Here is a 24,900-nt window from a genome sequence, read left to right as displayed (position 1 = left end):
CGGGAGGTCCGACTGAGGTGCCCGGGAGGAGGACCAGGGATGCCGGGAGCTCACGCCCATTAAAATACTGAAATCTGAAGGGACAGACGGTGGGCTTGCTGGGCCGTGACCCCGAGGAGGGGAACGCGTACTCGCGCCCAGAACTGTATCCATCACATCTGGTGGAGAATGTGGGTACCGAACGCCCACTAGGGGACCCCGAGAACTCAGATATAGGGGTATTACCTACAGGAGGAAGAAGAGGAGACTACGAAAGGACGAGTGGGGTGATGGAGCCCCGACAGCTGCTGGACTGGATAGGAGAGACCCAAAGACAGCAGCAACAGCAGCAGGCCGAACTCCTGCAATAGCTGGTGACTCAATTTCAGGACCAGCAACGGCAGCTGGTGCAGGAGCTGAGCGCCCAACAAGAGCGATGGGTCGCGGCCACACGGCAAGCCGGACTGATGGTAGCCTCTGGGGGCCGGAGGGGTCGGGGATGGGAGCCCTCCCCATCCGCCTGACTAAGATGGGGCCCCAGGACGACCCAGAGACTTTCCTCACCACTGTTGAGAGGGTGGCCACCGCGGCCCGGTGGCTGGAGGACCAGTGGGCCACCCTACTAGCCCCGTACCTTACTGGCCCGGCCCAACTTGTTTATTGGGGTCTGGCGGCCAAAGACGCCCTAGGGGTGTGTCTAGACTACATGCCTCCTTCGACGGAGGCATGTAGATTAGCGAGATCGGAAGAGGGAAATGAAGCCGCGATTAAAATAATCGCGGCGTCATTTAAATTTAAATGGCTGCCCCGATCTGCTGATCAGCTGTTTGTCGGCAGATCGGGGGAGTCTGGACGCGATGCCCCGACAAAGAAGCCTTTCTTCATCGACACAGGTAAGCCTGGTTTCACGAGGCTTACCTGTGTCGATGAAGAAAGGCTTCTTTGTCGGGGCATCGCGTCCAGACTCCCCCGATCTGCCGACAAACAGCTGATCGGCAGATCGGGGCAGCCATTTAAATTTAAATGAAGCCGCGATTATTTTAATCGCGGCTTCATTTCCCTCTTCCGATCTCGCTAATCTACATGCCTCCGTCGAAGGAGGCATGTAGTCTAGACACACCCTACACTATTTTAAAGTGAAAGAGGCCGTGCTGGACCAGCTAGGAGTCACTCCAGACACCTGCAGGCAACGGTTCTGCCAGGAGCGGTTCGGGCCCCAGGAACGACCGAGGGCGGTGGCCCAGAAACTGCGGGAATGGGCGAGAAAATGGATAGAGCCAGATCAAAAGACAGCCGGACAGGTGATGGAGATAATAGTGCTGGAGCAGTTCATCAGCATCCTGGCCCAGGAGGGCCAGAAATGGGTAACGAAGAACTAGCCCACGACCGTCAATGAAGCCGTAACCCTGATGGAGGCCTATATGGCCGCAGAGGAGGGAGAGAGCGGCCGCCCACGCGTGACGCACCCAGGACCAAAGGTAGGGGGACCTCGACCCGGGGGAGGCCCAGGGGGAAGGGGGCGGTTCGGAGGTCCCTGGAGCGGCCCGGGCCCCAATCACAAGTTGGCCCCAGTATGGCTCGAAAGGCCCTCCGAGGGGGCCGAGGCAGAGTTCGCCCGGGAAGAGGGGGCCGAGGAGAGGAGGACCCCGACCCGAGGGGCCTGCTTTCAATGTGGTCAGGAGGGACACTACCAAAGGGACTGTCCCTTAATGGACTGCACATTGGGTCAGCCGGGAGGGTGCCGAAGTCCCCGAGTAGCGCCAGTGACCGGTGCCCCCGTGGTGGCCACCGTGAGGGTCGAAGGAAAAGGGGTGAAAGCCTTAGTGGACTCAGGGTCTGCCGTCATGTTGGTGTGGGAGGACCTTATTCCGGCCGGACGGAGAGAACGGGACCCCGTACTGATGAGGTGCGTCCACGGGGAAGTCCGGGCCTACCCCTCAGCAAAAGTATGACTGGCGGACAGGCAAAGAGAGCAAATGTGGAGAGTGGGGAGGGTCCCCACCTTGCCATACCCAGTGGTAATAGGGAGAGACTGGCCGGGCTTCATGCAGCTGCTCTGCCAGAAGGGGAAGGCCCCGAGGACAATAGAGCGGCAGGGCTCCTCAGCCTTCGAAGGGCTCTTGGCCCCAGGAGGGGGCGAACCCAGAGGTGATGGCGCTAGAACGACGCGAGGTGGGGAGCCGGAGGCGGAGGTAGCGATGGAAATCAGGCGGAGTACGGACTTCATCCGGGAGCAAAGGGAGGACCCCAAATTGCGGAGCGCCTGGGATCAAGTCGGGACAGAGGACGGGAGCGGAGCAAGACCCCACAGTCAGCCACAGGGGCCGTACTTTCAGGTACGAAATGATCGCCTGTACCGGGTGACCCGGGAGGCTGGGGGGGAGGAGGAGAGACGGCAGCTCTTAGTCCCCTCACGACTCTGGCGGGGGGCTCTGTACCTCGCTCACGCTAACCCCTGGGCCGGGCACTTGGGGCGCGAGAAGACCCTGGCTAGGGTAACCCAGGGTACATCTACACTGCATCCCTAGTTTGAACTAGGGATGCAAATGGAGACGACCGAAGTAGTTAATGAAGCGGGGATTTAAATATCCCGCGCTCCATTAACATGATCTCGCCGGCACGCTAGTTCGAATCACGGCTGATTCGAACCAGGAAGTGCGCGCTGGGACGCGTTAGTTCGGGCTAAAGCCCTTAGTCTGAACTAATGTTACTCCTCATTTTTTGAGGAGTAACATCAGTTCGGACTAAGGGCTTTAGCCCGAACTAACGCGTCCCGGCACGCACTTCCTGGTTCGAATCAGCCGTGATTCGAACTAGCGCGCCGGCGAGATCATGTTAATGGAGCGTGGGATATTTAAATCCCCGCTTCATTAACTACTTCGGTCGTCTCCATTTGCATCCCTAGTTCGAACTAGGGATGCAGTGTAGACGTACCCCCAGAGGTTCTTTTGGCCAGGGATTTATAAGGAGGTGCGTGACTTTTGTGCTTCCTGTCCGGAATGCCAGAGGGCGGCACCGGCAGGCGTGGCGCGAGCACCACTCATCCCGCTCCCGGTTATAGACGTCCCGTTTGAGCATATAGCCCTCGATTTGGTTGGTCCCCTGGAGGCCTTGTGCACGGGACACCAATATATCATGGTAGTAATGGACTATGCGACCCGTTACCCAGAGGCTGTGGCCCTGTGGAACACGAGGGCACCCACCCTCGCCAGAGAGCTGGTGAAAATCTTTTCATGGGTAGGACTACCGAAGGAAATCCTGACGGACCAGGGAACAAACGTTACGTCCCGGCTGATGAAAGAACTATGTCAGATGTTGGGGATCAAACGGATCCGCACATCAGTTTACCACCCACAGACCGATGGACTGGTGGAGCACTTCAACAAGACCCTGAAAGAGATGCTCCGGAGGTTCGTGAGAGGACCCCAGGGGATGGGATGACCTACTCCCCGCACTACTGTTTGCTGTCCGTGAGGTCCCTCAGTCAACCACGGGGTTCTCACCCTTTGAGCTGCTGTATGGACGACAGCCACGGGGGATCTTGGACCTTCTCAAGGAGGATTGGGAGGAACAACCCACAGCCAGCCGCAGGACTGCCCAGTATATACTGCAGCTGAGAGGAAAATTGAAACGGACCGGCGAATTTGCTCGTGCTAATCTAGTGTGGGGCCAGGAAAGACAAGTGTGCTATTACAACCAGACGGTGCGGACGAGGGAATTCCAACCGGGAGACCGGGTATTGCTCCTTCTTCCGACACCCAGCTCCAAGCTAACAGCCCAATGGCAGGGTCCGTTCGAGGTACTTCGCCGAGTCGGGGCTGTGGATTATGAAATTCGCCTATCTGGGCGGCGGAGGGACAAGCAAATCTTCCACGTGAATCTCCTGAAGAAGTGGAATACGGCAGAGACCCTGCTAATCACCCCTGCACCCCTGGAGGACGACCTCAGACCCTGGGGGGAGACAATCAGGAGGATTCGAACGTCGAGGTCGGCACGGAGTTAGCGGCCCCCCAACGACAGCAACTGGCGAACCTGCTAAGCCGGTACGGGACCGTGCTCACGGCCAAGCCAGGACGCACGTCGCTGGGCTGCCACCGGATCACCACGGAGGCAGGAAAGGTGGTACGGGAACCTCTCCGACCATTGCCCCGTAAGATGTGGAAGATGGTGTGGGAGGAGGTGCAACTGATGTGGCAGTGGGGGGTGATTGAAGAGTCGCAAAGCGAATGGCGGAGTGGGGGGTGATCGAAGAGTCGCAAAGCGAATGGTGGAGTGGGGGGTGATCGAAGAGTCGCAAAGCGAATGGTGGAGTCCCATCGTCCTGGTTCCGAAGCCGGATGGAACAACAAGATTCTGCATTGACTTTCGACGGGTCAGTGCCATATCACAATTCGACGCCTACCCAATGCCTCGGGTTGATGAGCTCCTGGAGCGATTGGGGCGGGCCAAGTATCTGTCTACGTTGGATTTAACAAAAGGCTACCGGCAGATTCCCCTGGCACCTGAGGCGCGAGCGAAAATGGCTTTCTCCACCCCCTTCGGCCTCTTTCAATTCAGGACGATGCCCTTCAGCCTCCACGGAGCCGCTGCCATGTTCCAAAGAGTGATGGACCGCCTTTTGGCCCCCTGCCAGACATTCGCTGCTGCTTACATCGATGACATTATCATCTACAGAGACAGCTGGGAGGACCACCTGCGCCACATTGACTCCATATTGATGGCTCTGGAGAGGGCAGGCTTCACGGCGAACCCAAAGAAGTGCCACCCGGCCAAAACGGAGGTGTCGTACTTAGGGTACACAGTGGGAGGGGGAAAACTAAAACCCCTGGCCAGCAAGGTACAAGCTCTTAGGAACTATGCCGCACCTAGATCCAAGAAACAGGTATGGCAGTTCTTAGGACTGGCCAGTTATTACTGGCGATTTATTCCAAACTTCGCCACGATAGCCACACCGCTGACGGAACTCACGAAAAACTGCAAACCCACGCGGGTGCAGTGGACTCCACAAACTCAGCAGGCCTTCGAGAGGTTGAAGGAATGCCTGTCTAGTTCACCGGTGCTAGCGCAACCGGATTTTGAAAAACCTTTTTTTCTTTACACAGATGCCTCGCAAGTAGGACTCGGAGCAGTCTTGGCGCAAGAACGCCAAGGGGAGGAGCACCCAATCCTGTATGCCAGCCGAAAACTCCTGCCCAGGGAATTGAACTATGCTACGGTCAAGAAGGAAGCATTAGCAGTCAAGTGGGCGATAGAGTATCTAAGGGGGGTATGTCTACACTACAAAGTTAATTCGAGCTAACGGACGTTAGTTCAAATTAACTTTGATAGGCGCTTAGTTTGAACTAGGTAAACCTGATTCTACGAGGACTAAGCCTAGTTCGAACTTACTAGTTCGAATTAAGGGGTGTGTAGCCCCTTACTTCGAACTAGTGGGAGGCTAGCCCTCCCCAGCTTTCCCTGGTGGCCGCTCTGGCCAACACCAGGGAAACTCGTATGCCCCCCTCCCAGCCCCGGACCCCTTAAAGGGGCATGGGCTGGCTACGATGCCCATGCCAGGTGCAAGCCTGCCAGCACCCAGCTAGAAGACCCTGCACCTGGCACGGCTTGAGCCAGCCACCCGATGCCCCCCAGCCCTCCCCCTCTTCCCGGGACCAGGCTGGTGGCTCCCGGGAGCTTGCCCGGGACCGCAAGAGGCGGGCACCCGCCTGGTCTAGTGCGGACATCGTGGACCTCGTCCACGACCTCCGCACTAGGCACAGGAAAGCGGCCATCTAGGGCAGGAGAGCTGCCAGCCTGGCCACCCAGGAGCAGGTGTGCATGAAAATCAAGGTGGTCCACTGAGACCCCCGACCCTGAGCCCTGAGCTTACAATGGCCATACTGGGTCAGACCAAAGGTCCATCTAGCCCAGTAGCCTGTCTGCCGACAGCGGCCAACCCTAGGGACCCTGGAGGGGATGGACCGAAGACAGTGACCAAGCCATTTGTCTCGTGCCATCCCTCTCCAGCCTTCCACAAACTTTGGGCAGGGACACCATTCCTACCCCCTGGCTAATACCACTCCATGGACCCAACCTCCATCACTTTATCTCACTTCTCTTTAAACTCTGTTCTAGTTGTAGCCTTCACAGCCTCCTGCAGCAAGGAGTTCCACAGGTTGACTCTTTGCTTTGTGAAGAAGAACTTTCTGTTGTTAGTTTGAAGCCTGCTACCCATTCCTTTCCTTTGATGTCCTCTAGTCCTTCTATTATGGGAACTCATGAAGAACTTTTCTTGATGCACCCTCTCCACCCCACTCATGCTTTTATAGACCTCTGTCCTGTCCCCCCTCAGTCTCCTCTTTTCTAAACTGAGAAGTCCCAGTCTCTTTAGCCTCTCTTCATATGGGACCTCTTCCAAACCTCTGATCATTTTAGTTGCCCTCCCCTCTCCCACCCTCTCTCTTCCCCTCTCCCACCTCCTTTTCCCAGTCTCCCCCAGTTTTGTTCAATAAAGACAGATTCTATTTTTGACCACACGTTTTCTTTATTTTGTACATCAGGAAGGGGGGCTAGGGAGGGGTAAGTGGAAGGAGGTGAGGGAGGAATGGGGTACAAGCCCCCGATGGGGAGGACTGGGCTGGCTCTGCGGGCTTCTGGGGGTGGAAGCTCTCCTGCAGCCCCCCAATTGCCCCCTCTCCCCAGATGGTAGCCTGCGGCAAGTGCAGCCGGTCTGATGGCCGAGTGCTGTGATGTGCCCAGTGTGGGCACTCAGGGCAATCCAAGCCAGGACTGCTTTGCAAGCGGGGCACCCCTGAGAACTGTCTGTCCGGGGTGGGGGTCGGGTTCCTTTAACCACAGCCCTTGGCTAGCCTGAGGCAGCAGCTCCACGCTCTAAGTCCTCCTCTGATGCCCTGCCGGCACTGCTTCCGGCCATCCTTAACCCTGGTTCAGGGTCCACTTAATGTGGACATGCTAGTTCGAATTAGCAAAACGCTAATTCGAACTAGTTTTTTAGTCTGGATGCGTTAGTTCGAATTAGCTTAGTTCGAATTAACTAATTCGAACTAAGTTAGTTCGAATTAGCGCTGTAGTGTAGACATACCCTAAGGTACTACCTGTGGGGAAATAAGTTCTATTTGATAACCGATCACGCCCTGCTTGTATGGCTTAATTCGATGAAGGACACGAACGCACGTATAATGCGATGGTATCTGGCCTTGCAGCTGTATAGTTTCGAGATAAGTCACCGGCCGGGTAAGAGACACCAGAACGCAGACTTTTTCTCGAGAATATGGGACCGTGACGAGGAGGAGTGCCTAAGGCCTCCAAGGGGGGAGGTGTGTGACGGGCTGGCAGCGGCCCGCTCTAGAATAGGGTGGGCAGCGGCCCTGGCCCCGGCAGAACGCCCAGGAGGGGCCGCCTCGCCGGCACGCCGCCGGGAGAAAGCGCCCGCCAAACGCCGCGGGGAGCAGAGTCCCATGGCTGTGGGGAACAGGGCCGGCCGGCGGGCCGGACAGGATGTGCGCAGCTCCAGTGGAGGACACCGAGGCGCAACTCCGCCCCCTGCGTCCCAACGTGGGGACGCCAGCGACGTCGGGGGCGGGGGCGAGGGAGCCGATGTGACCTCCGGCGGGAGGTTTAAAAGAAGGCCGCGAACCAGGACCAGAGGAGGGACACCCAAGAAACGATCCCTCCCGCCCCGGGGGAGCCGGAAGGGCGGACCACCGGAGGGACTTCGGGGCAGGAACCCCTGTACAACGGACGCGGAGGTAAGAACCGGTGGCTTGGTCGTGGGGGCTGTGGCTACAGGGACAGCTAGGAAGCAGCCCGGGGCAGGGCCCTTTTGGCACCCGTGGGCTGACGCGTTACGGGACGGGACCCTGTCAGCCGGGTGAGGGATCAGCACCCAAACCCTTAGGGCCCCGGGCTGGGATCCAGTGGAGAGGGTGGGCCCGGGTCCCCCTAGCCCCCCCCCCCCCCAGATCCCTCCGTGTTGCAATCCCTACGGGTGCGGAAAGAACGTAAGGGAGACGGGAGGCAACGCCACCCCAAGGCTAGGGAGGTCCGACTGAGGCGCCCGGGAGGAGGACCAGGGATGCCGGGAGCTCGCGCCCATTAAAATACTGAAATCTGAAGGGACAGAACCTCGGCCACGGACTGGACTTTTACTCGCCCGCAGACAGGCGGGTTAAATATTGCAAGACCCCCTTCAGCCACCAAGGGGCACTTGCACTCAGGACCAAACTTGTGACACTGGTACCAGGAGTGGGGTCACCCCTGCAAACGAGGGGTAATGGAGGAGTTGGTGAGGCTGCTGGCCCAGCAGCAGCATAGTGCAGTAGACACACAGAAGGCCCTCCTGGAAGCACAGCAAGAGGCACGGCAAGTGGCCCTGCAACAGCAGAGTGTACTCCTGGAGGTACTTCAGCAGCAGAGGCAACAGCAGGAACATCAGTTCCAGGAGGCGGTGCTCCAGTGACTGGCAGCCCCAGTCCCCGCTAATCCAGTAGCTTCAGGACTTGGAATATTGCTGGCCAAGCTTGGGCCACACGATGACTCAGAGGCTTACTTTTTCACCTTTGAGCGGGTCGCCACAATCACCAGCTGGGAAGGAACTACTTGGTCTGCCTGCTTGGCACCGTTCCTCTCTGGGGAGGCCCAGGCAGCTTACCGAGCCCTGGATGAGGAAGCTGCGTCCGACTATGAGACAGTGAAAGCCGCTATCTTAGATCGCCTCAGAGTATGCCCTGAGACATATCGACAGCAGTTCCGTACCGAACCTTTTTCAGCCGGAGCTCATCCCCAAGTGGTGGCCCAATGCCTCAAGGACTGGGCATCCCGTTGGCTACAGTCCGGGGCCCACACACCCTCTGAGATCATGGACTCCATAGTTTTGGAGCAATATGTGGAGATTTTGCCGACCTCAGTCCAAACCTGGGTACGGCAGCACAACCCGGACTCGCTTGCTGCTGCAGTCCAGACCACTGAGGATTTTCTCCTTGCAGCTGGACCTAACATTCCTACTCAGCCTCAGCCTGAGAGCTGGCCCACCCAGGGTTCTAAAGGCCCAGCCGGGGCATAGAAAGAGGTACCCAAGGGGCCCAGGCGAGAAAGAAATGATGCCAGCCTGGAGCCTCGTACCCCACAGGGGCACCTTTTTTCCCAGCCATCACCGAGTCATGTCCCAGGGGACCAAAAGGGACAGAGTCCAGGGAGGCCCACTCTGGGGCCATTGGTATGCGTCCGCTGTGGGAGGCCTGGACATTTTAGTAGGTCGTGCCCCATCATGGAATGTGACTTTTTAGATTGTGGGGTTACTGAAATTTATAGTGGGTTTGACCTGGGGCCTGAGTGGCGGCATAAGGCCTATGTGATGCCCATCACGCTAGGGGGACCACACGATGCTTGGACTAGTAGATTCAGGGTGTTCCCAAACCCTGATACGGGAATCGGTACTGGACCTTAGCACCCTCCAATATGATCGTCCCCTGAAAGTGACCTGTGTACATGGGGACGTGCACCCCTACCCCACAGCATGGGTTCAAATGACGGTTAAGGACTGTGAGGCAAGGATTCAGGTGGGCATAGCAAAACACCTTTCCTGGAAGGTCATAATTGGAAGAGATTGGCAACAATTTCCCTCACTGCTCCGTTCACCAGACGGCTCCTCTATTCCAGAGGAACCCGCACCCCAGACGTTAGAGGAGCTCTTTCCCATGGTGATCTCAGACATATGGGAAGGACCTCCCTCCCTCGAGAAGGTGGGGAAATCCCGCCGGAGGCATTGGAAAGAGGGTAAGGCGTGGCTCCAAACTCATCTGGCTGGGGGGACTGAGCCAGAAGAGGAACTGTCTCAACAAGTAGATGCCCCCACTGAAGAAGGGAACACACCCTCTGACCCAGGACAACCTTCGCAAGAGGGTCCCCTCCCGGAGGTAGACTTACAATATTTAACTAGCTCCTATGATTTTGTCTGAGGACAGAAAGAAGACGAAACCCTGAGAGAGGCATATTCCCGGAACACGGTCATTGACGGGGTCGTTGCCCAGGAAACCCCAGCCTCCCAGTTCCCGCACTTTGAGCTCAGGAAAGACCTGCTCTATAGAGCTGACAAGGACCCAACCACAGGGAAGATCAACTACTAACTCTTGGTGCCTCAGGGGGCCAGGAGAGCAATTCTGCATTTGGCCCACTCAATCCCCTCTGCTGCCCATTTGGGGTGGGAGAAGACCTTAGCCCGCGTACTGGCTCAGTTCTTCTGGCCAGGGATCTATAAGGAGACTGCCTATTTCTGTGCATCATGTCCGGACTGTCAACTAGTAGCACCAAATGGTTTCGGATGAGCTCCCCTGGTACCCTTATCCCTTGTAGGTTCCCCCTTCGAAAGAATAGGGGTTGATATTGTGGGTCCCCTAGAGAAAATCGCCCGGGGCCACCAACATATATTAGTCATTGTAGACTATGCTACACGCTACCCAGAAGCAATCCCCTTGTGCACAATAAGGGCACAAACCGTGGCCATGGAGCTGATACACCTCTTCTCTCAGGTTGGTCTTCCCACCAAAATCCTGACCGACCAGGGGACTAATTTTATGTCTCAACTGTTAAAAGAGGTCTGGGCACGCCTCAAAGTAAAACCCCTTCGAACCTCAGTCTACTATCCTCAAACGGATGGCCTAGTGGAGAGGTTTAATCGGACCCTAAAGAGCATGCTGAGAAAATTTGTGGATACGGACCCTTGTAATTGGGACCGACTACTACCGTATTTGATATTTGCAGTACGGGGGGTACCCCAGGCCTCTACAGGTTTTTCACCCTTTGAGGTGTTATATGGCCGGCGACCTAGAGGGATATTGGATTTGCTCAAAGAGACCTGGGAAGAGCAAGCCTCCCAGTCTCAAAATGTAATCCATTTCAAAGGATAAAAGATATTTTAGGACAGCAACCAGTACTTCAATGCCCTGATTTTCCCCAACCTTTCATCTTAAACACAGATGCTTCTACTGTAGGGTTGGGGGCTGTGTTGTCTCAGAATTTGGGGGGAGTAGAACACCCCATTCTGTATCTGAGCAAGAAGCTACACCCACAGGAAACCAGGTACTCCACCATAGAACGAGAGTGTCTAGCTATTCGCTGGGCAGTGGTAGCCCTACGCTACTACCTATTGGGAGCACCGTTCCAACTCATCACAGACCATGAACCTCTAAAATGGCTAAAAGCCATGAAGGATACGAACCCCCGGATTACACGGTGGTATTTGGCATTGCAGCCATATGCCTTCACAGTGGGGCACCGTCCAGGGTCCCAACATGGGAATGCAGATTTCTTCTCCAGGGCAGCCTGTGATGATGCAGTCGGGGTTCCCCTGATCCTGCACCCCCGTAGCAGCAAGAACAGGTTCCGCCAGCAGTAGAATAGTGAGGTTTTATTGCTCCTCCAGGATACAGCACAGCACAGACATGGTGGCTACGTCTACACTGGCCCCTCTTCCGGAAGGGGCATGTAAATTTCACGAGTCGTCGTAGGGAAATCCGCGGGGGATTTAAATATCCCCCACGGCATTTAAATAAAAATGTCCGCCGCTTTTTTCCGGCTTTTAAAAAAGCCAGAAAAGAGCGTCTAGACTGGCCCCGATCCTCCGGAAAAAGTGCCCTTTTCCGGAGGCTCTTATTCCTACTTCAAAGTAAGAATAAGAGCCTCCGGAAAAGGGCACTTTTTCCGGAGGATCGGGGCCAGTCTAGACGCTCTTTTCCGGCTTTTTTAAAAGCCGGAAAAAAGCGGCGGACATTTTTATTTAAATGCCGCGGGGGATATTTAAATCCCCCGCGGATTTCCCTACGACGACTCGTGAAATTTACATGCCCCTTCCGGAAGAGGAGCCAGTGTAGACGTAGCCCTTGGGTTAGGGCCCATCACCCAGAGCCCTCAGCCCCAGAAACCTCAGTCTGTCTCCCTCATGGTTCCAGTCCCAGACTGCCCCTTCCCCCTAACACTCACTTCCCTAGTTCCCTCGCTGCCCCAACTCGTCTGACTGGTTGGGTCTTTGTCTAGTGACTTAGGCAGCCCACCTGCTGGGCAGTGCTCACAGGCAGAGGCCAGTAGGGGTCATTCACAGCCCACAACCCAAGCACAGCAACCAGCAAGGTACTGACACTACATCACAACACGTGGGTGAGTCAGTGGGAATTACACATCACAGAACAGGGGACCCCGGGATACAGAGCAGACAGCACCCCCACTACGCCACACAACCGCAGATACTGATTTCAGGGACACCCCCCGACCAAACTTCTCTGAGGGGGAGTGTGCTGGGGTGGACAAAGCTGACCTCCCCGCTGGAGGCCTTTCAGCACCCTGGCCAGCAGCAGGCGCAATGGAAAGGTCCTCCGAGCAGGGTAGAGGGGCAGCCTGCACTGCAACCAATCAGAATGAGGAGCTACTAGCTAAGGCCTGTCAATTCCTTCCTGGAGCTCAATCCAGGCAGATCTCTGGGCTGACTGGGACAACCAGAACCGTGGACAGCTCCGAGTGGGAGCTGGGCTCTCACAGCTAAGCGGAGCTAGATCCTGAGGCTAAAGGCTAGCCAGGGACAACTCTACCGAACCGGGACAAGGGGAACTCTGCAGCAAGGCCCTAGAGAAGGGCTGGATGAAGTAGCATCCCGGGGAAGTGGCCCAGGGACACAACCATACCTACGGATTTTGAAACTCAGCAGGTATCTGCTACATATAGGGTCTCTGGGCTGGGACCCAGAGGAGTGGGCGGGCCTGGGTCCCCCCCAACCCCTTGCAAACCACACCCAAGCGAGGGGGTAAAAGAGGAGGCCTGAACCTTGGCCACGGACTGGACTTTGACTCGCCCGCAGACAAGCGGGTTAAATATTGCAAGACCCCCTTCAGCCACCAAGGGGTGCTTGCGCTCAGGACCGAACTTGTTACATGTATCAAGGACAAGATGTAGATCCCAGGAATGTGTTGGTGGTCTGATATTGGGGTATAATGCCTGGATGCCCTTCATAAATCTTTTGGTGATTGGATGTGCTAATACGGTGGCATTATCTACCTTATGTTGGAATGTGGTGATGGCAGCAAGATGGACCTTGATGCAGTTAGTAGAGAGGCCTGTGGATTTAAGTTCCAGTAAATAATCAAGGATTGAGTGAAGAGATGCAGAGGTTGGGGACGTATGGTTTTGCGTGCACCAAGCAGCATACCTCTTCCATTTTTGGAAGTAGGTTGTGTGTATGGTTAGAGTCCTGCTGTGTAGGAGGACTGTGCGTACTGGTTCTGAGCACACCAGCTCTTCATGAGAGAACCATCGAGTAGCCAGGCTCTGAGGTGGAGACGGTCTATGTTGGGGTGAAGAATCTGGCTGTTGCGTTGAGACAGGAGATTGGACTGGAGTGGGGGGGCAATGGGGAAATTGGTCGACATTCCCATCAGGAAGGGATACCATGGTTGCCTGGGCCACACCGGTGCTATTAAGATGACATGTGAATTGTCTGTTTTGATCTTCTGTATTACCCTGTTGAGTATGGGTATGGGTGGGAAGGTGTAAAAAGCAAGTTGGTCCATGTGAGCAAAAAGGCATGCCCCCTGGAGTGGGATCCCAGGCCTGCTCTGGAACAGAACTCTGGGCATTTTTTTGTTCTGGGCTGTTGCAAATAGGTTGAGTTGGGGAAACCCCCAGCATTGGAAAATGGTGTGTAGAATGTAATTGTCCAACTCCCACTTGTGTTGTATGGGGAAGCAACGACTGAGTTTGTGCGCAGTGGTGTTCTAGATTCCAGGTAGGTATGTGGTGGATATGGTGATGTTGTGTTTGAGGCACCAATTCCAGAGTTTGATGGCCTCCGTGCAGGGGGAGTGGGAACGAGCTCCGCCCTGCCTGTTCACATAGACCATGCATGCTACATTGACTGTCATGATCCTTATATTGTGGCCTCTGATGACAGGGAGGAAGTGGAGAGAGGTGTAGCGTATAGCTCTGAGCTCGGGGAGGATGATATGGAGGGTGGTTTTGGAAGTGGACCATAGTCCCTGCGTTGTGGTTTCTCCTATGTGTGCTCCCCATCCTGTGAGGGATGCATCTGTTGTGATGGTGATTGTGGGGGGTTCTTGTTGGAATGGAACCCCTTTGCAGATGTGCACTGGGATGGTCCACCACAGTAGGGAGTCTTAGACTGTAGACGGCATCATGAGATACTTGAGGAGCTTGTGCCATTTTGGTTTGTATACCGAAGCTAGGCAGGTTTGAAGGCATCTCATGTGCAGGCGGGCATTCGGGACGACAAAGGTGGAGGCTGCCATGTGTCCCAGTAGCTGGAGGCACACGCGAGTTGTGACCTGTGGGCTGATGCGAATGGTGTGTATGAGACTGCAGATTGCTCTGAATCTTTCCTGTGGCGGTGAGGCTTGACCAGTAGTGGAGTCGAGAAAGGCACCTATGAAGTGGATTTGTTGGGTAGGAGTTAATTTTGACTTGTCTCTGTTTATCTGTAGGCCCAACTTTTGGAAGCACTGCATTGTCACTGATGTTGCACGAGGAGCGTGAGAATGGGTTGGAGACGTCAACAGACAATCGTCCAGATATGGGAAGATTATCAGGTCCTGCTTCCTTAAATATGCTGTTACCACTGCCAGTAGCTTTGAAAACACTTGGGGTATGTCTACACTACCACCCTAGTTCGAACTAGGGTGGTAATGTAGGCAACCGGAGTTGCAAATGAAGCCCAGGATTTGAATTTCCCGGGCTTCATTTGCATCTTTCCGGGCACCGCCATTTTTAAATGTCCGCTAGTGCGGACTACGTGCCGCGCGGCTACACGGGGCACGGACTAGGTAGTTTGGACTAGGCTTCCTACTCCGAACTACCGTTACTCCTCGTTTCACTAGGTAGTTCGAACTAGGGTGGTAGTGTACACATACCCTTGTAGTGCTGTGGAAAGACCAAAGGGAAGGGCAGTGTATTGATAGCGGTCATTCTCAAGTGTAAATCTGAGGAAGAGTCTATGTGCCAGGTGGATAGTAACATGAAAATACACGTCTTGGAGGTTGAGAGCTGAAAACCCTGCGCCAGTGCTGGGATTATAGTAGAAAGAGTGACCATCTTGAATTTTTGTTTTTGTACATATTTGCTCAAACCCTGGAGGTCTAGAATGGGTCGCCATCCCCCATTTTTCTTTTCTGTCAAGAAATAACTTGAATAAAACCCTTTCCCCCCATGCTGAGTAGGCACTGGCTCTATGGCTCCGAGGTGGATAAGACGTTGCACCTCTGAATGGAGGCATGTTATCAATAAAAGTTTGCATTTTTGAGTAGTTTCTGTGGTCGTATTTCACTAATAGCGCCATGTAATTGGCCACCCTGAATTGCAAGGTGGAGGAGGAGTATACTTTCCGTCCAAATGCCTCCATCCTTCTATTATCTTTGATGGATAAAGTGGTCTTGAACTGTTGGTGTTGCTTGTTCTTCTGGTTAGCTGCTTCCATTACTAGAGAGTTGGGTGTATGTAGAGGAATTCAGTGTCCTTAAAGGGAACAAAGTACTTCCCATCCATGCACTTGCTTGTGGGTGCGATGGGGGCAGGGGTCTGCCATATAGTTTGCGCAGGCTGCAGGATGGCTGCATTAATGGGGAGTGCTATTTTGGAGGTAGCAGTGGCTTGCAATATATGTGAGCTCATGTTGGTTATCTGAGACTTCCCCCAAAGCAATATTGAGGTTGTCCACCACTATCTTAAAGAGGTCCTGAAAGTGGGAGAGTTCATCCGTAGATGTGGAGGTGGTGGGCAGTTTGGCTTGTTGGGGTGAAGGGGATGCCCCAGTGGCCATAGGTGAATCATCCCTCATGATTTCCGTTTGTATGTCCCGTAGAGATTCAGCACTGTAGTCCTCCTCTACTTGAAGGGTTGGCGGGGGAGGGTTGTGGACTTGCCTCCGTGTAGCAGGACAATTAGTATGTCGTGCTCTGTAGTGTTCCCAGTTACCCCAATATGGCAGGTAGCCAGGAAATGGTATAGGTGGTGCCATCCAGGGGTGGGCATACCACAGGTATTGTGTGGCAGGTGTATTTTGCCTGCGTGGGTCCCTATAGTCAGGTGGGTAATAGGGTGGAGAAAGGTCTTTGTTCTCCAAGTCATCTTCCTCCCCACTGGAAAGGTGGGGAGGGGTCGCAGGAGACTGGCAGTGTTGTGCTTGTGGCTCTGGTGAAAAATCCCCCTGCAGAAGGGGAGACCCTGGAGAGGGGAAGACCATGAGACCAGGTGCACTATGGCACTGGTGCTGAGCAGAGCCACGCTGCAGCGTGTGTCCTGGTGCAGAGAGGGACTGCGGTGCCGTGCTGAGGTGAGCAGGCAATGGCACCGTAGAAGCTGAGGAGAGTGCAGGTGCCCTGTGAGTCAGAGCAGTTTGTTGATGCCCTGCTGAGCAGGCAGGCATTCTCCACGGCTTCAAAGGCTCAAGCGGAGCTGCAGGATCAAAGGGAAGTGCCGCTTCTGTTGTTTGAATAGGCTGCTGCGAGCACTGGGGTCACTGTGTGGACCGGGGGTGCATTCAGAGAGGCAGGCAGCTGAAAGCCCTTTGCCTCAGCACCTTGTAAAGTGGCTGCTGACTCACAGTCCTACCGGAGGTGTCTGCAGAGTCAAAAGTGCTCAGCCGTGGAGTGGCTGACGCTGAAGAAACTGACAATCTGTGCTTCTTCCCTCTGCCTGGGAAAGCACGGGAAGCAGGTCTTTTCCTGGACTTGGAGGTTTTTTGCCGAGACTCTGCAGAGTTTTGTCCAGGGTCAGATGCAGGTCTGAGGGAGTCCTGGAGCAGTGACAGCTTCAGACGTAGCTCCCTGTCTTTCTGAGTCCATGCTTTTAATTTTTGACAGCGAGCGCATTTTGGGGGGACATGGGACTCCCCCAAACATCTGACACACTGAGAGTGGCCATCAGACACAGGGATAGCTTCTTCGCAAGAGGAATGCGGGAGAGCCCAGCATGTTGAAATGGAGGTGGTTTTTGTTTTTAAACAGGAAGAAGAAAGATATTAACTAACTAAGGGTATGTCTACACTACAAAGTTAATTCAAAATAACAGCAGTTATTTTGAATTAACTTTAATAGCATCAACACAGGCAAACCGCTATTTCGAAATAAATTTGAAATAGTGGCGCCCTTATTTCGAATTTGGTAAACCTCATTCTACGAGGAGTAACACCAAATTAGAAATAGCTATTTCGAATAAAGTGCTGTGTAGACGCTTAATTCGAAATAGGGGGCCTCCAGCCCTTCCCAGGGAGCCCTGGTGGCCACTCTGGGCACAACCAGGAAAACTTACTCTCCTCTCCCCCAGCCCCGGAGCCATTAAAGGGGTAGACCCTGGCCACAGGGCCTGTGCCAGCTTCAAGCCTGCCAGCCCAGAGCCAACAGTGGCCACCGGAGCCCCTGACCCAGTGGCACCAAAACATGAGCCAGCAAACCACTGGCAGCCAGCCCTCCACCGCTCCTCAGGAGCCGTCTGCCAGCTCCCAGGAGCCTGACAGGGGCTGGAGAAGGCGGGTGCCTTCCTGGTCCAGAGTGGAGATCATGGACCTTTTTCAGGTTTGGGGGGGATGCCCCCAATGTCCATGATCTCCGCACTAGATGGAGGAACACGGCCGTCTATGGCAGGATAGCCTCTAGCCTGGCCACCAAAGGCCACATGCGAACCCAGGAGCAGGTTTGCATGAAAGTCAAGTTGGTCTGGAGAGACCCTGAGCCCTGAGCTTCCCCTCCCCCTTCTTCCCCTTGCTTCCCCCTTCCAGCTCCCTCCTCCCAGGTTTGCCCCTCCCCTCTCCCACCCTCTCTCTTCCCCTCTCCCACCTCCTTTTCCCAGTCTCCCCAGAGGTTCATCCCCCCCCCGAGTTTTGTTCAATAAACCCAGTTTCTATTTTTGAACATACGTGTCTTTTATTTGACATCAGGAAGGGGGCTAGGGAGGGGTAAGTGGAAGGACGTGAGGGAGGAATGGGGCACGAGCCCCCGGTGGGGAGGACCGGGGAGGCTCTGAGGGCTTCTCGGGGTGGACGCCCTCCCTCAGGGCCTCCTGGATCCTGACAGCCCCCCGATGGACCCCCCCGGATGGCAGCCTGCAGCAAGTGCAACTGGGCTGATGGCACCGACCCCACGAGATGCACCGGTGTGCCCAGGGGCAGCTCTGGCTCCATGTGGTCGAGTGCTGTGGTGTCCTGACTTCGGGCACTCAGGGCACTCCGGGTATGTCTACACTAGCCCCCTAGTTCGAACTAGGGTGGCTAATGTAGGCATTTGAACTTGCAAATGAAGCAACCGGAGTTGCAAATGAAGCCTGGGATTTAAATATCCCGGGCTTCATTTGCATGTTCCCGGGTGGGCGCCATTTTTAAATCTCCTTAGTTCGAACTGACTGCCCGCAGCTACACGCAGCAGTCAGAAGTTAATCCGAACTAAATCCGTAGTTCGGATTAACTGTTACACCTCATTCCACGAGGAGTAACAGTTAATCCGAAGTAAGGACTTAGTTCGGATTAACTTCTGACTGCCACGTGTAGCCATGGGCAGTTCGTTTGAACTAAGGGAGATTTGAAAATGGCGGCTGGACGGGAACATACAAATAAAGCCCGGGATATTTAAATCCCAGGCTTCATTTGCAACTCCGGTTGCCTGATTTGCCTACCTAGCTTGAATTAACGAGCCAGTGTAGACATACTCTGGAAGTGGAGCCAGCAGCCAGTGTACTCCTGGTCCTACTCCTGGGGACCACCCTGCCACTCTGCACTTCTGACTCTCCTTAAAAACCAGCTCCCCGCGCAGACCAGCTCCCGCCTGCTGCCCCATGCTGCTGCCCCTTATAGAGAGGGAGCAGCAGCCCCTGTCCATGGGGAGCCCAGGCCCACTGTGCACAGACACTGCTTCGTGGCAACCTTCCCTGCTCCCCGCCCCTGCTGCCTCTGTAGGAGGTAGCGGCGGGGGGGGGGGGGGCGGGTCTACAGAGCCAGCATACACGGAGAGGTGGCTTAAAAGCTGGCTCCTCATGTGTATATGTTCCTGCCTGCCCCCCTCACCTTCCACACTGCTGCCTATCAGAGGGGTGGATCTAAGCTGGCTCCCCATGGGCACTGCCCCCCGCTGCTGCTGCAGCAAGGGGGAGATGTGTGTAGTCGACATGATTAACCGATAAGCCCAGGCAGTCATCTACACGTTGACATCCCTAGTGTATATAAGGCATGATGGCTAGGGGGGGACACGAAGCACTGTTATAAAGTACAATGGTTCACACTGAACCATTTAAAACTGCAAACAGATAATTTAACAGGTCTTCTTGGCTGTAGTGAAATAAAATTCCCACTGGTACCAACACCAATGGTAATTTCCCCAGAGCAGACAAAGCCCCAGAGTCCATGTCCAAGCAGGGAGTAGGGAATCTTGACTCCTGACCCTATGATCAGACTATAACTCTCTGAAATAAAGTGGCTGAAACTGAATTAATCTAAGAAGAAATATTTCCCAACAGAATGTACGAAAAGATGCTGAGACAGGGTGTTTGCCCTGCACTGGCCCTTTAAGGGCAAACCCCATCCCTGAGTGAGGGCTGAGAGCGAAGCCCCAGTTGAGGCAGTTCTGGCTAATGAGGGCCCAGCTGGGGGCTATATAAAGAAGGACTGCTGGCGGGAGAGGGAGAACTGACTGATGCTCTGGAGAGAGAGCAGGAGGGACCTGACTGCCAGGGAAGCTGGAGGCTTCCTGGAGATAGAGCAGGGCTGGGTGTCACATTGCTGAATTGGAGGGAAGCAGCCAGATCGCTGCTGCACCCCTAGGTGGGGGTGTTGGCCCCAGAAATTGGTATAAAAGGGAGCCATGTGGGGTATTGAATGGGAGCTTATTGTTTGCTGATCCTGTGTATGCTATTTATGTGAGTGTATAATGTCTGTGTGTGTAGGTAGGAATCTGTAATCTGTGTGGAAGCTGAATATTTCTCTGAATGTGGTTAAGCATGGCTATGGACAGGCTGAGTAGCAAAGCCCTGTGGAACAATGACTCTCAATAGGCTATGGACACACCCAAAGAATGGGATTTGTCACCTGAGGGCAGCCAGCAGGAAACATAGAGATTGGCCTCTGACCAGGTGACTTGCTGCATACAAGAAGAGGCCAGGAAGGGAATAAAAGAGGCCATGTGGTCGATGCCATTTTGTTCTCAGCTCAGCACTTCATCCCAGAGGCAGCACTGCAGGGATTGAAGAGCCCGGAAGACCTGTGAACCCATCCTGATCGTAGGATGTGCAATAAGAACTTTTAAACCAGCAGCTGCAACATCTCTGCTAGAGCCTGCATCGAGAACTGGGAGATTCGGTGCATGTAACGTACTGTACTTTAATAACCTCACTCTCATGCTTTTCTTTCTTGTAATAATAAACCTTTAGATATAGATTCTAAAGGATTGGCCCAGCGTGATTTGTGGGTAAGATCCAGAGGGTAAATTGACCAGGGATCTGTGGCTGGTTTCTTGGAACCGGACAGAACTTGTTCGGGGTAGGTGGGATTGGGTGCTAGGACCCCCCACCTGTGTATGAGGCCCGGGGCCATCTGGGGCACGGATATTGCTGGGGTGTCGGAGGGGTTTTGCTCGGGAGGCTTCAGGCAGGCAGCTGAAGTGCTCTGTGGGACTGGTTTGTGGCCTGTGTGGAGAGGTCGCCAGTCAGGGGCTGTAAGGAGCCCTGGATTCGAGCAATTCGCCCTGAGCGGACGCCTTCAGCTGTGCCCAGACACGGCCCGGTCTGTCACACTGGGGAAGGAAGGCAGAGCTGGGGAAGCTCTGGCCAAACAAGCTCCCAGGCTGCAGGGCCTGAAGCAGCCAGGGCAGGCAAAGGCAGCAGGTCCACACCCCCTTGCCAGTGATGAGTGGCCATTCCAGACTGCAGTCTGCCCCCGGAGGCAGGGGCTAGATGAAGAATGGCAGTGGGTCACTGGGGCAAGGTGGGTACAGGGGAACTGGGTGTTCCTTGGGAGAAGAAGAGGATGCCCTGGGGAGGGGAGGACCCTGGAGTGCAAAGCTGGATAAACACCTACCCCTAGAAAGGGGCTCAGAGACACTGGAGTGGGCCCTGCTGGAGGGCAGTATCCTGAAGAGGACAGCGTGGTCCTAGAATGACACGGATCTGGACTACAGAGGGAAGCGAGAACACAGGGAGACACCAGCTAGAGGGAGGCGTCCAGTGAGTCGACAAGCTAATGCCCAGGGTTACTGGCTGGAGGCACCATCGTGGTGAGTCTGCCCCGTGACAGATGCCCAGAACAGAATCTAATTCCATGAAGCTTTGTGATCATTCTGAACACACACCTGAACTGTGCTGAGACAGGCAACATAGTTTTTTAGCATTGTTTCCCCCTCAAAGCAGGAGTGGCCATGCTTTGTTTAGGACTACTCAGAAGAAATGGAGGAGGATCCCTCAAGCAACTACTGGCTGACAGAGCAGTGCGTCCTTCATAGGGATCAGGACTGTACACCATGATTGAAATTGGTTGCTGTTAGCAGTTCCCCTGACCAATGAGGACAGTGAAATCATGTTATAGGCCCACTGTAGACCCTCAACAAGAAGGGGGAGTAAGATTTAACTAGCATGATTCTAAAAAATTTCTCCATTCAAACTGGTCAATAAATTCATGTCACAACTGACTGAATAATAATCTAACGTACTCAGATGCAAAGCGTGTTAGCGTTGCAAAAGTACTTTACAGAGAGGTAGGTATTCCCTCCAATTTACAGATCAGAAAACTGAGGTCCACCTTGGTCAAGTCTGATGGATTCACTTCTTCTGGGCATGTTCCTGACTCTAAGTCCTGTGTTCTAAAGAGGAAGTATGGCCTAGCACAGGGAGTTAGAAGTCCAGATTTTCAGAACAGTTCAGCACCCAACAGCTCCTACAGAGAGTAATGGGAGCTGCTAAGTACTGAACTGTTCTGAAAATCTGGCCCAGGAGATCTGAGTTCTTTGCAGGGTTGCCTTACTTGCTGTGAGACCCTGGCCAAAGCACAATTTTTCTGTACCTCAGTTTCCTTAAATGGAAAAGAAAAAAGTTTAAAAATGTACTTAACTCCTAGGTGTGCTGGGAGACTAAACTAAGATCAGATGGAAGCCAGTACAGAAGAATTAATATTACCAGCAGACAATGTATCTTCCCTTAAAAAAAAAAAGCAAATAGTAATAATAGCTGGCACTGTTTGACCCCAGCACAGATACAGACTTTGAATCCATCAGAGGAAACTCTCAAGATTACAAATACAGCTAACCCCAACTAAAATTGCAGTGAAAACCTGGATTTTCCTTCCGTCAGAGTGGATCCATGGTGTATCCCCCTGCAACAACATAGCACCTCAGTGTGAAAGGAACAGCTGAAGAGGGAGCAAATTCAAATCTGGGTCTAGTTTAGCTTGAGATTCAGGTTCAACATTGCCAAAATGGCCGGTTAAAATCTCTCAAAATTTCCACCTTCTTTAGCGCAGGTGGTAAGGTTAATTGTTCTCATGGATTCTGGCAAGATCCAAAGCAGAAGACAGCTCTCTCTTCTCTTTGTCCCCTGTGATGGATAGGAAGAGTACTGGCCAGCACCCGGTGACTAAGGGGTTAAACTCAGGTAGCTAGCCAAGGGTGTTGGCAGGGGGCCAGAAGAACCAATGGGGCTAGAGTGCTGAAATTTGAATTGGATATAGATACCTTGCCTGCTTTCTTTGCGTGGGAGAGTTAAACCTGGAGTTGAGACACACAGAATGATTTAAACCCAGGCAGGACTACCATGCCGCCAAGGGATTTGGGGCATGGAAGTGAACTGAACCTACAGGGGATCGTGAGTAAATAAAGGTGAAAAGTGTATCCAGTCGCAATCGGGCTATTTTTCTTTGTTTTTGTGGTTTGGTTTGAACTGCTCTGTGTGAATCCATGTCTCCCCTCCCCAGGGTATGTCTACACTACCCCGCTAGTTCGAACTAGCGGGGGTAATGTAGTCATCCGCAGTTGCAAATGAAGCCCGGGATTTGAATTTCCCGGGCTTCATTTGCATGAAGCCGGCCGGCGCCATTTTTAAATGCCGGCTAGTTCAAACCCCGTGCCACGCGGCTACACGCAGCACGGAGTAGCTAGTTCGGATTAAGAAGCCTAATCCGAACTAGCTAGTCCATGCTGCGTGTAGCCGTGCGGCACGGGGTTCGAACTAGCCGGCATTTAAAAATGGCGCCGGCCGGCTTCATGCAAATGAAGCCCGGGAAATTCAAATCTCGGGCTTCATTTGCAATTGCGGATGACTACATTACCCCCGCTAGTTCGAACTAGCAGGGTAGTGTAGACATACCCCCAGTTACCGTCTAAGAGTTGTTCCCAGAGATTTTCTCTGTTAATTTGTTCTCCTTAGTTACACTCCATCTAGCAACCAAGTCTGCTTTCTCAAGTATATCTTTTGATTTGTTAATAAAAGTAACTTTTTTAAGGTGATGATTTGATTCTTGTGTTCTGGAAGGTCTGTCTGTGTGTATCTGCAGGCCTCAGACTAAGATGTCAGGTACCAGAGACTGAAGCTTGTTTGTGTCTCTGTTTTTTCAAGGTCTCTTGTGGCAGAGGAGCTTGGGGTACCCCTGGGGAAGGAAGTCCAAGTGCTTTCTTCCTGGGTTAAAGAAGAAAGGGGTTTGTTTCACTTGGTGGTAGCAGCTGTTTTATTTCTCAGAGCCAGTGTATGTGAGACTTTTTTTGGTTTTGTTTTGATTTTGTAAGCAGAACCTAGAGGCCACGGTATTTAAGTTCTTTGTGGGCCCCCACCTTCTGCACTCTCAGTGCCAGTATGCGGAACAGCCCTGAGGCCCCCACACAGCTTTTGCTCTGAATCAGACTTGAATTTTCCTCTATCCTGAAATTCAAAGAGCTTCATATTTAAGTTGCGAGTTCTGGCACATTTTTAATAATTCTCTTCTCATACTGCTCCCCCCAAAATCTACTGAACGCCCAAAATTACATTTTTAAATAAGGCGGGGGAGGAAAGGTTTGAGAATGGCTCCCATTTGAGATATCCTCAGTGTTTAACTTCCTTTGCCAATGCTTTTAAAATAGGAGAGATGAACTTTTGAGGAGTGAGTTCAATAGCCCCACATCTAGTCATCTCTAGTAGGATCTCTGAAAAATGGGTGGGTACATTCTGACACAAGCCACCAGAACAAAGCTTGACAAGTTGCCTCAAGAGAGCTGTGGCTACAAGTGGACACTTACCGCAATGCACTGCCTCATAATGCAGGACTGCTTCATCCTTCCAGGCCCACCAAACTTCTTCATGTCTTTGCAGAAGTGACACTCGCTGCACTCTGTACGTAGGCAAGCCTCGCACTTGCGGCATCGCGTCCTTCTCCGACGTGCTCCTGCAGTTGTCCGATTAGCAGCTAGCTTCACTGCAGAAGCAGTGCCCAGTTTCCCTTTGGGTCGCCCAACTGCTCTGTTCTAGAAATACGAGAGACACAGGATGAATCTCTCATTATATTTATTACTTAAACTACAGAATCTCCTTTTACTTGGGAAAAGAATTATTGTATTGATGTCATGGTCTCCTAGATCCAAAGATGACAAGTGCATTAGATATACAGAGAATAGCACATTTTACACCAGGGCTGGGCAAAATACAGCTGAGGGGCCGGATCCAAGCCACTGGATCCGGCCCATGGACCACCTGGCCGGGACCCTCAGGCACGTAGCTGCGCGGTTTAAAGCTCAGTCCACGTGTCTCTCTGCTCTGCAGGGAGGGGAAAGCTTTGTCCAATCTCCCCGCCCCCAGCCCAATCATCAGCTCCTGGTGGCCAGAAACAACTGGCCAACAGGAACTGACCCCAGCCAATCTCTCAGCTCCTATTGGCTGGAAACAACCAGCCAAAAAGATCTGAGAAATTGGCCTGGAGTATGAGAGCAATCT

The 24,900-nt window shown here is 53.6% G+C and overlaps 1 protein-coding gene across 2 annotated transcripts in view; it reads right to left on the bottom strand.

Moving 5' to 3' along the window:
* Window positions 1-24,900, bottom strand: part of LOC102454325 (lysine-specific demethylase 2B-like) — a 149,408-nt gene that overhangs the window by 98,659 nt on the left and 25,849 nt on the right. For both annotated transcript variants that reach the window (XM_075915989.1, XM_075915990.1), the window contains exon 2: window positions 24,210-24,434. In XM_075915989.1, coding sequence (XP_075772104.1) covers window positions 24,210-24,434 — 225 coding nt within the window. The remainder of the gene's footprint in view (window positions 1-24,209; window positions 24,435-24,900) is intronic.

This window comes from Pelodiscus sinensis, unplaced genomic scaffold (genome assembly GCF_049634645.1).
Source record: "Pelodiscus sinensis isolate JC-2024 unplaced genomic scaffold, ASM4963464v1 ctg57, whole genome shotgun sequence".
NCBI lineage: Eukaryota > Metazoa > Chordata > Testudines > Trionychidae > Pelodiscus > Pelodiscus sinensis.
This window is presented reverse-complemented; position numbering and strand designations above follow the sequence as displayed.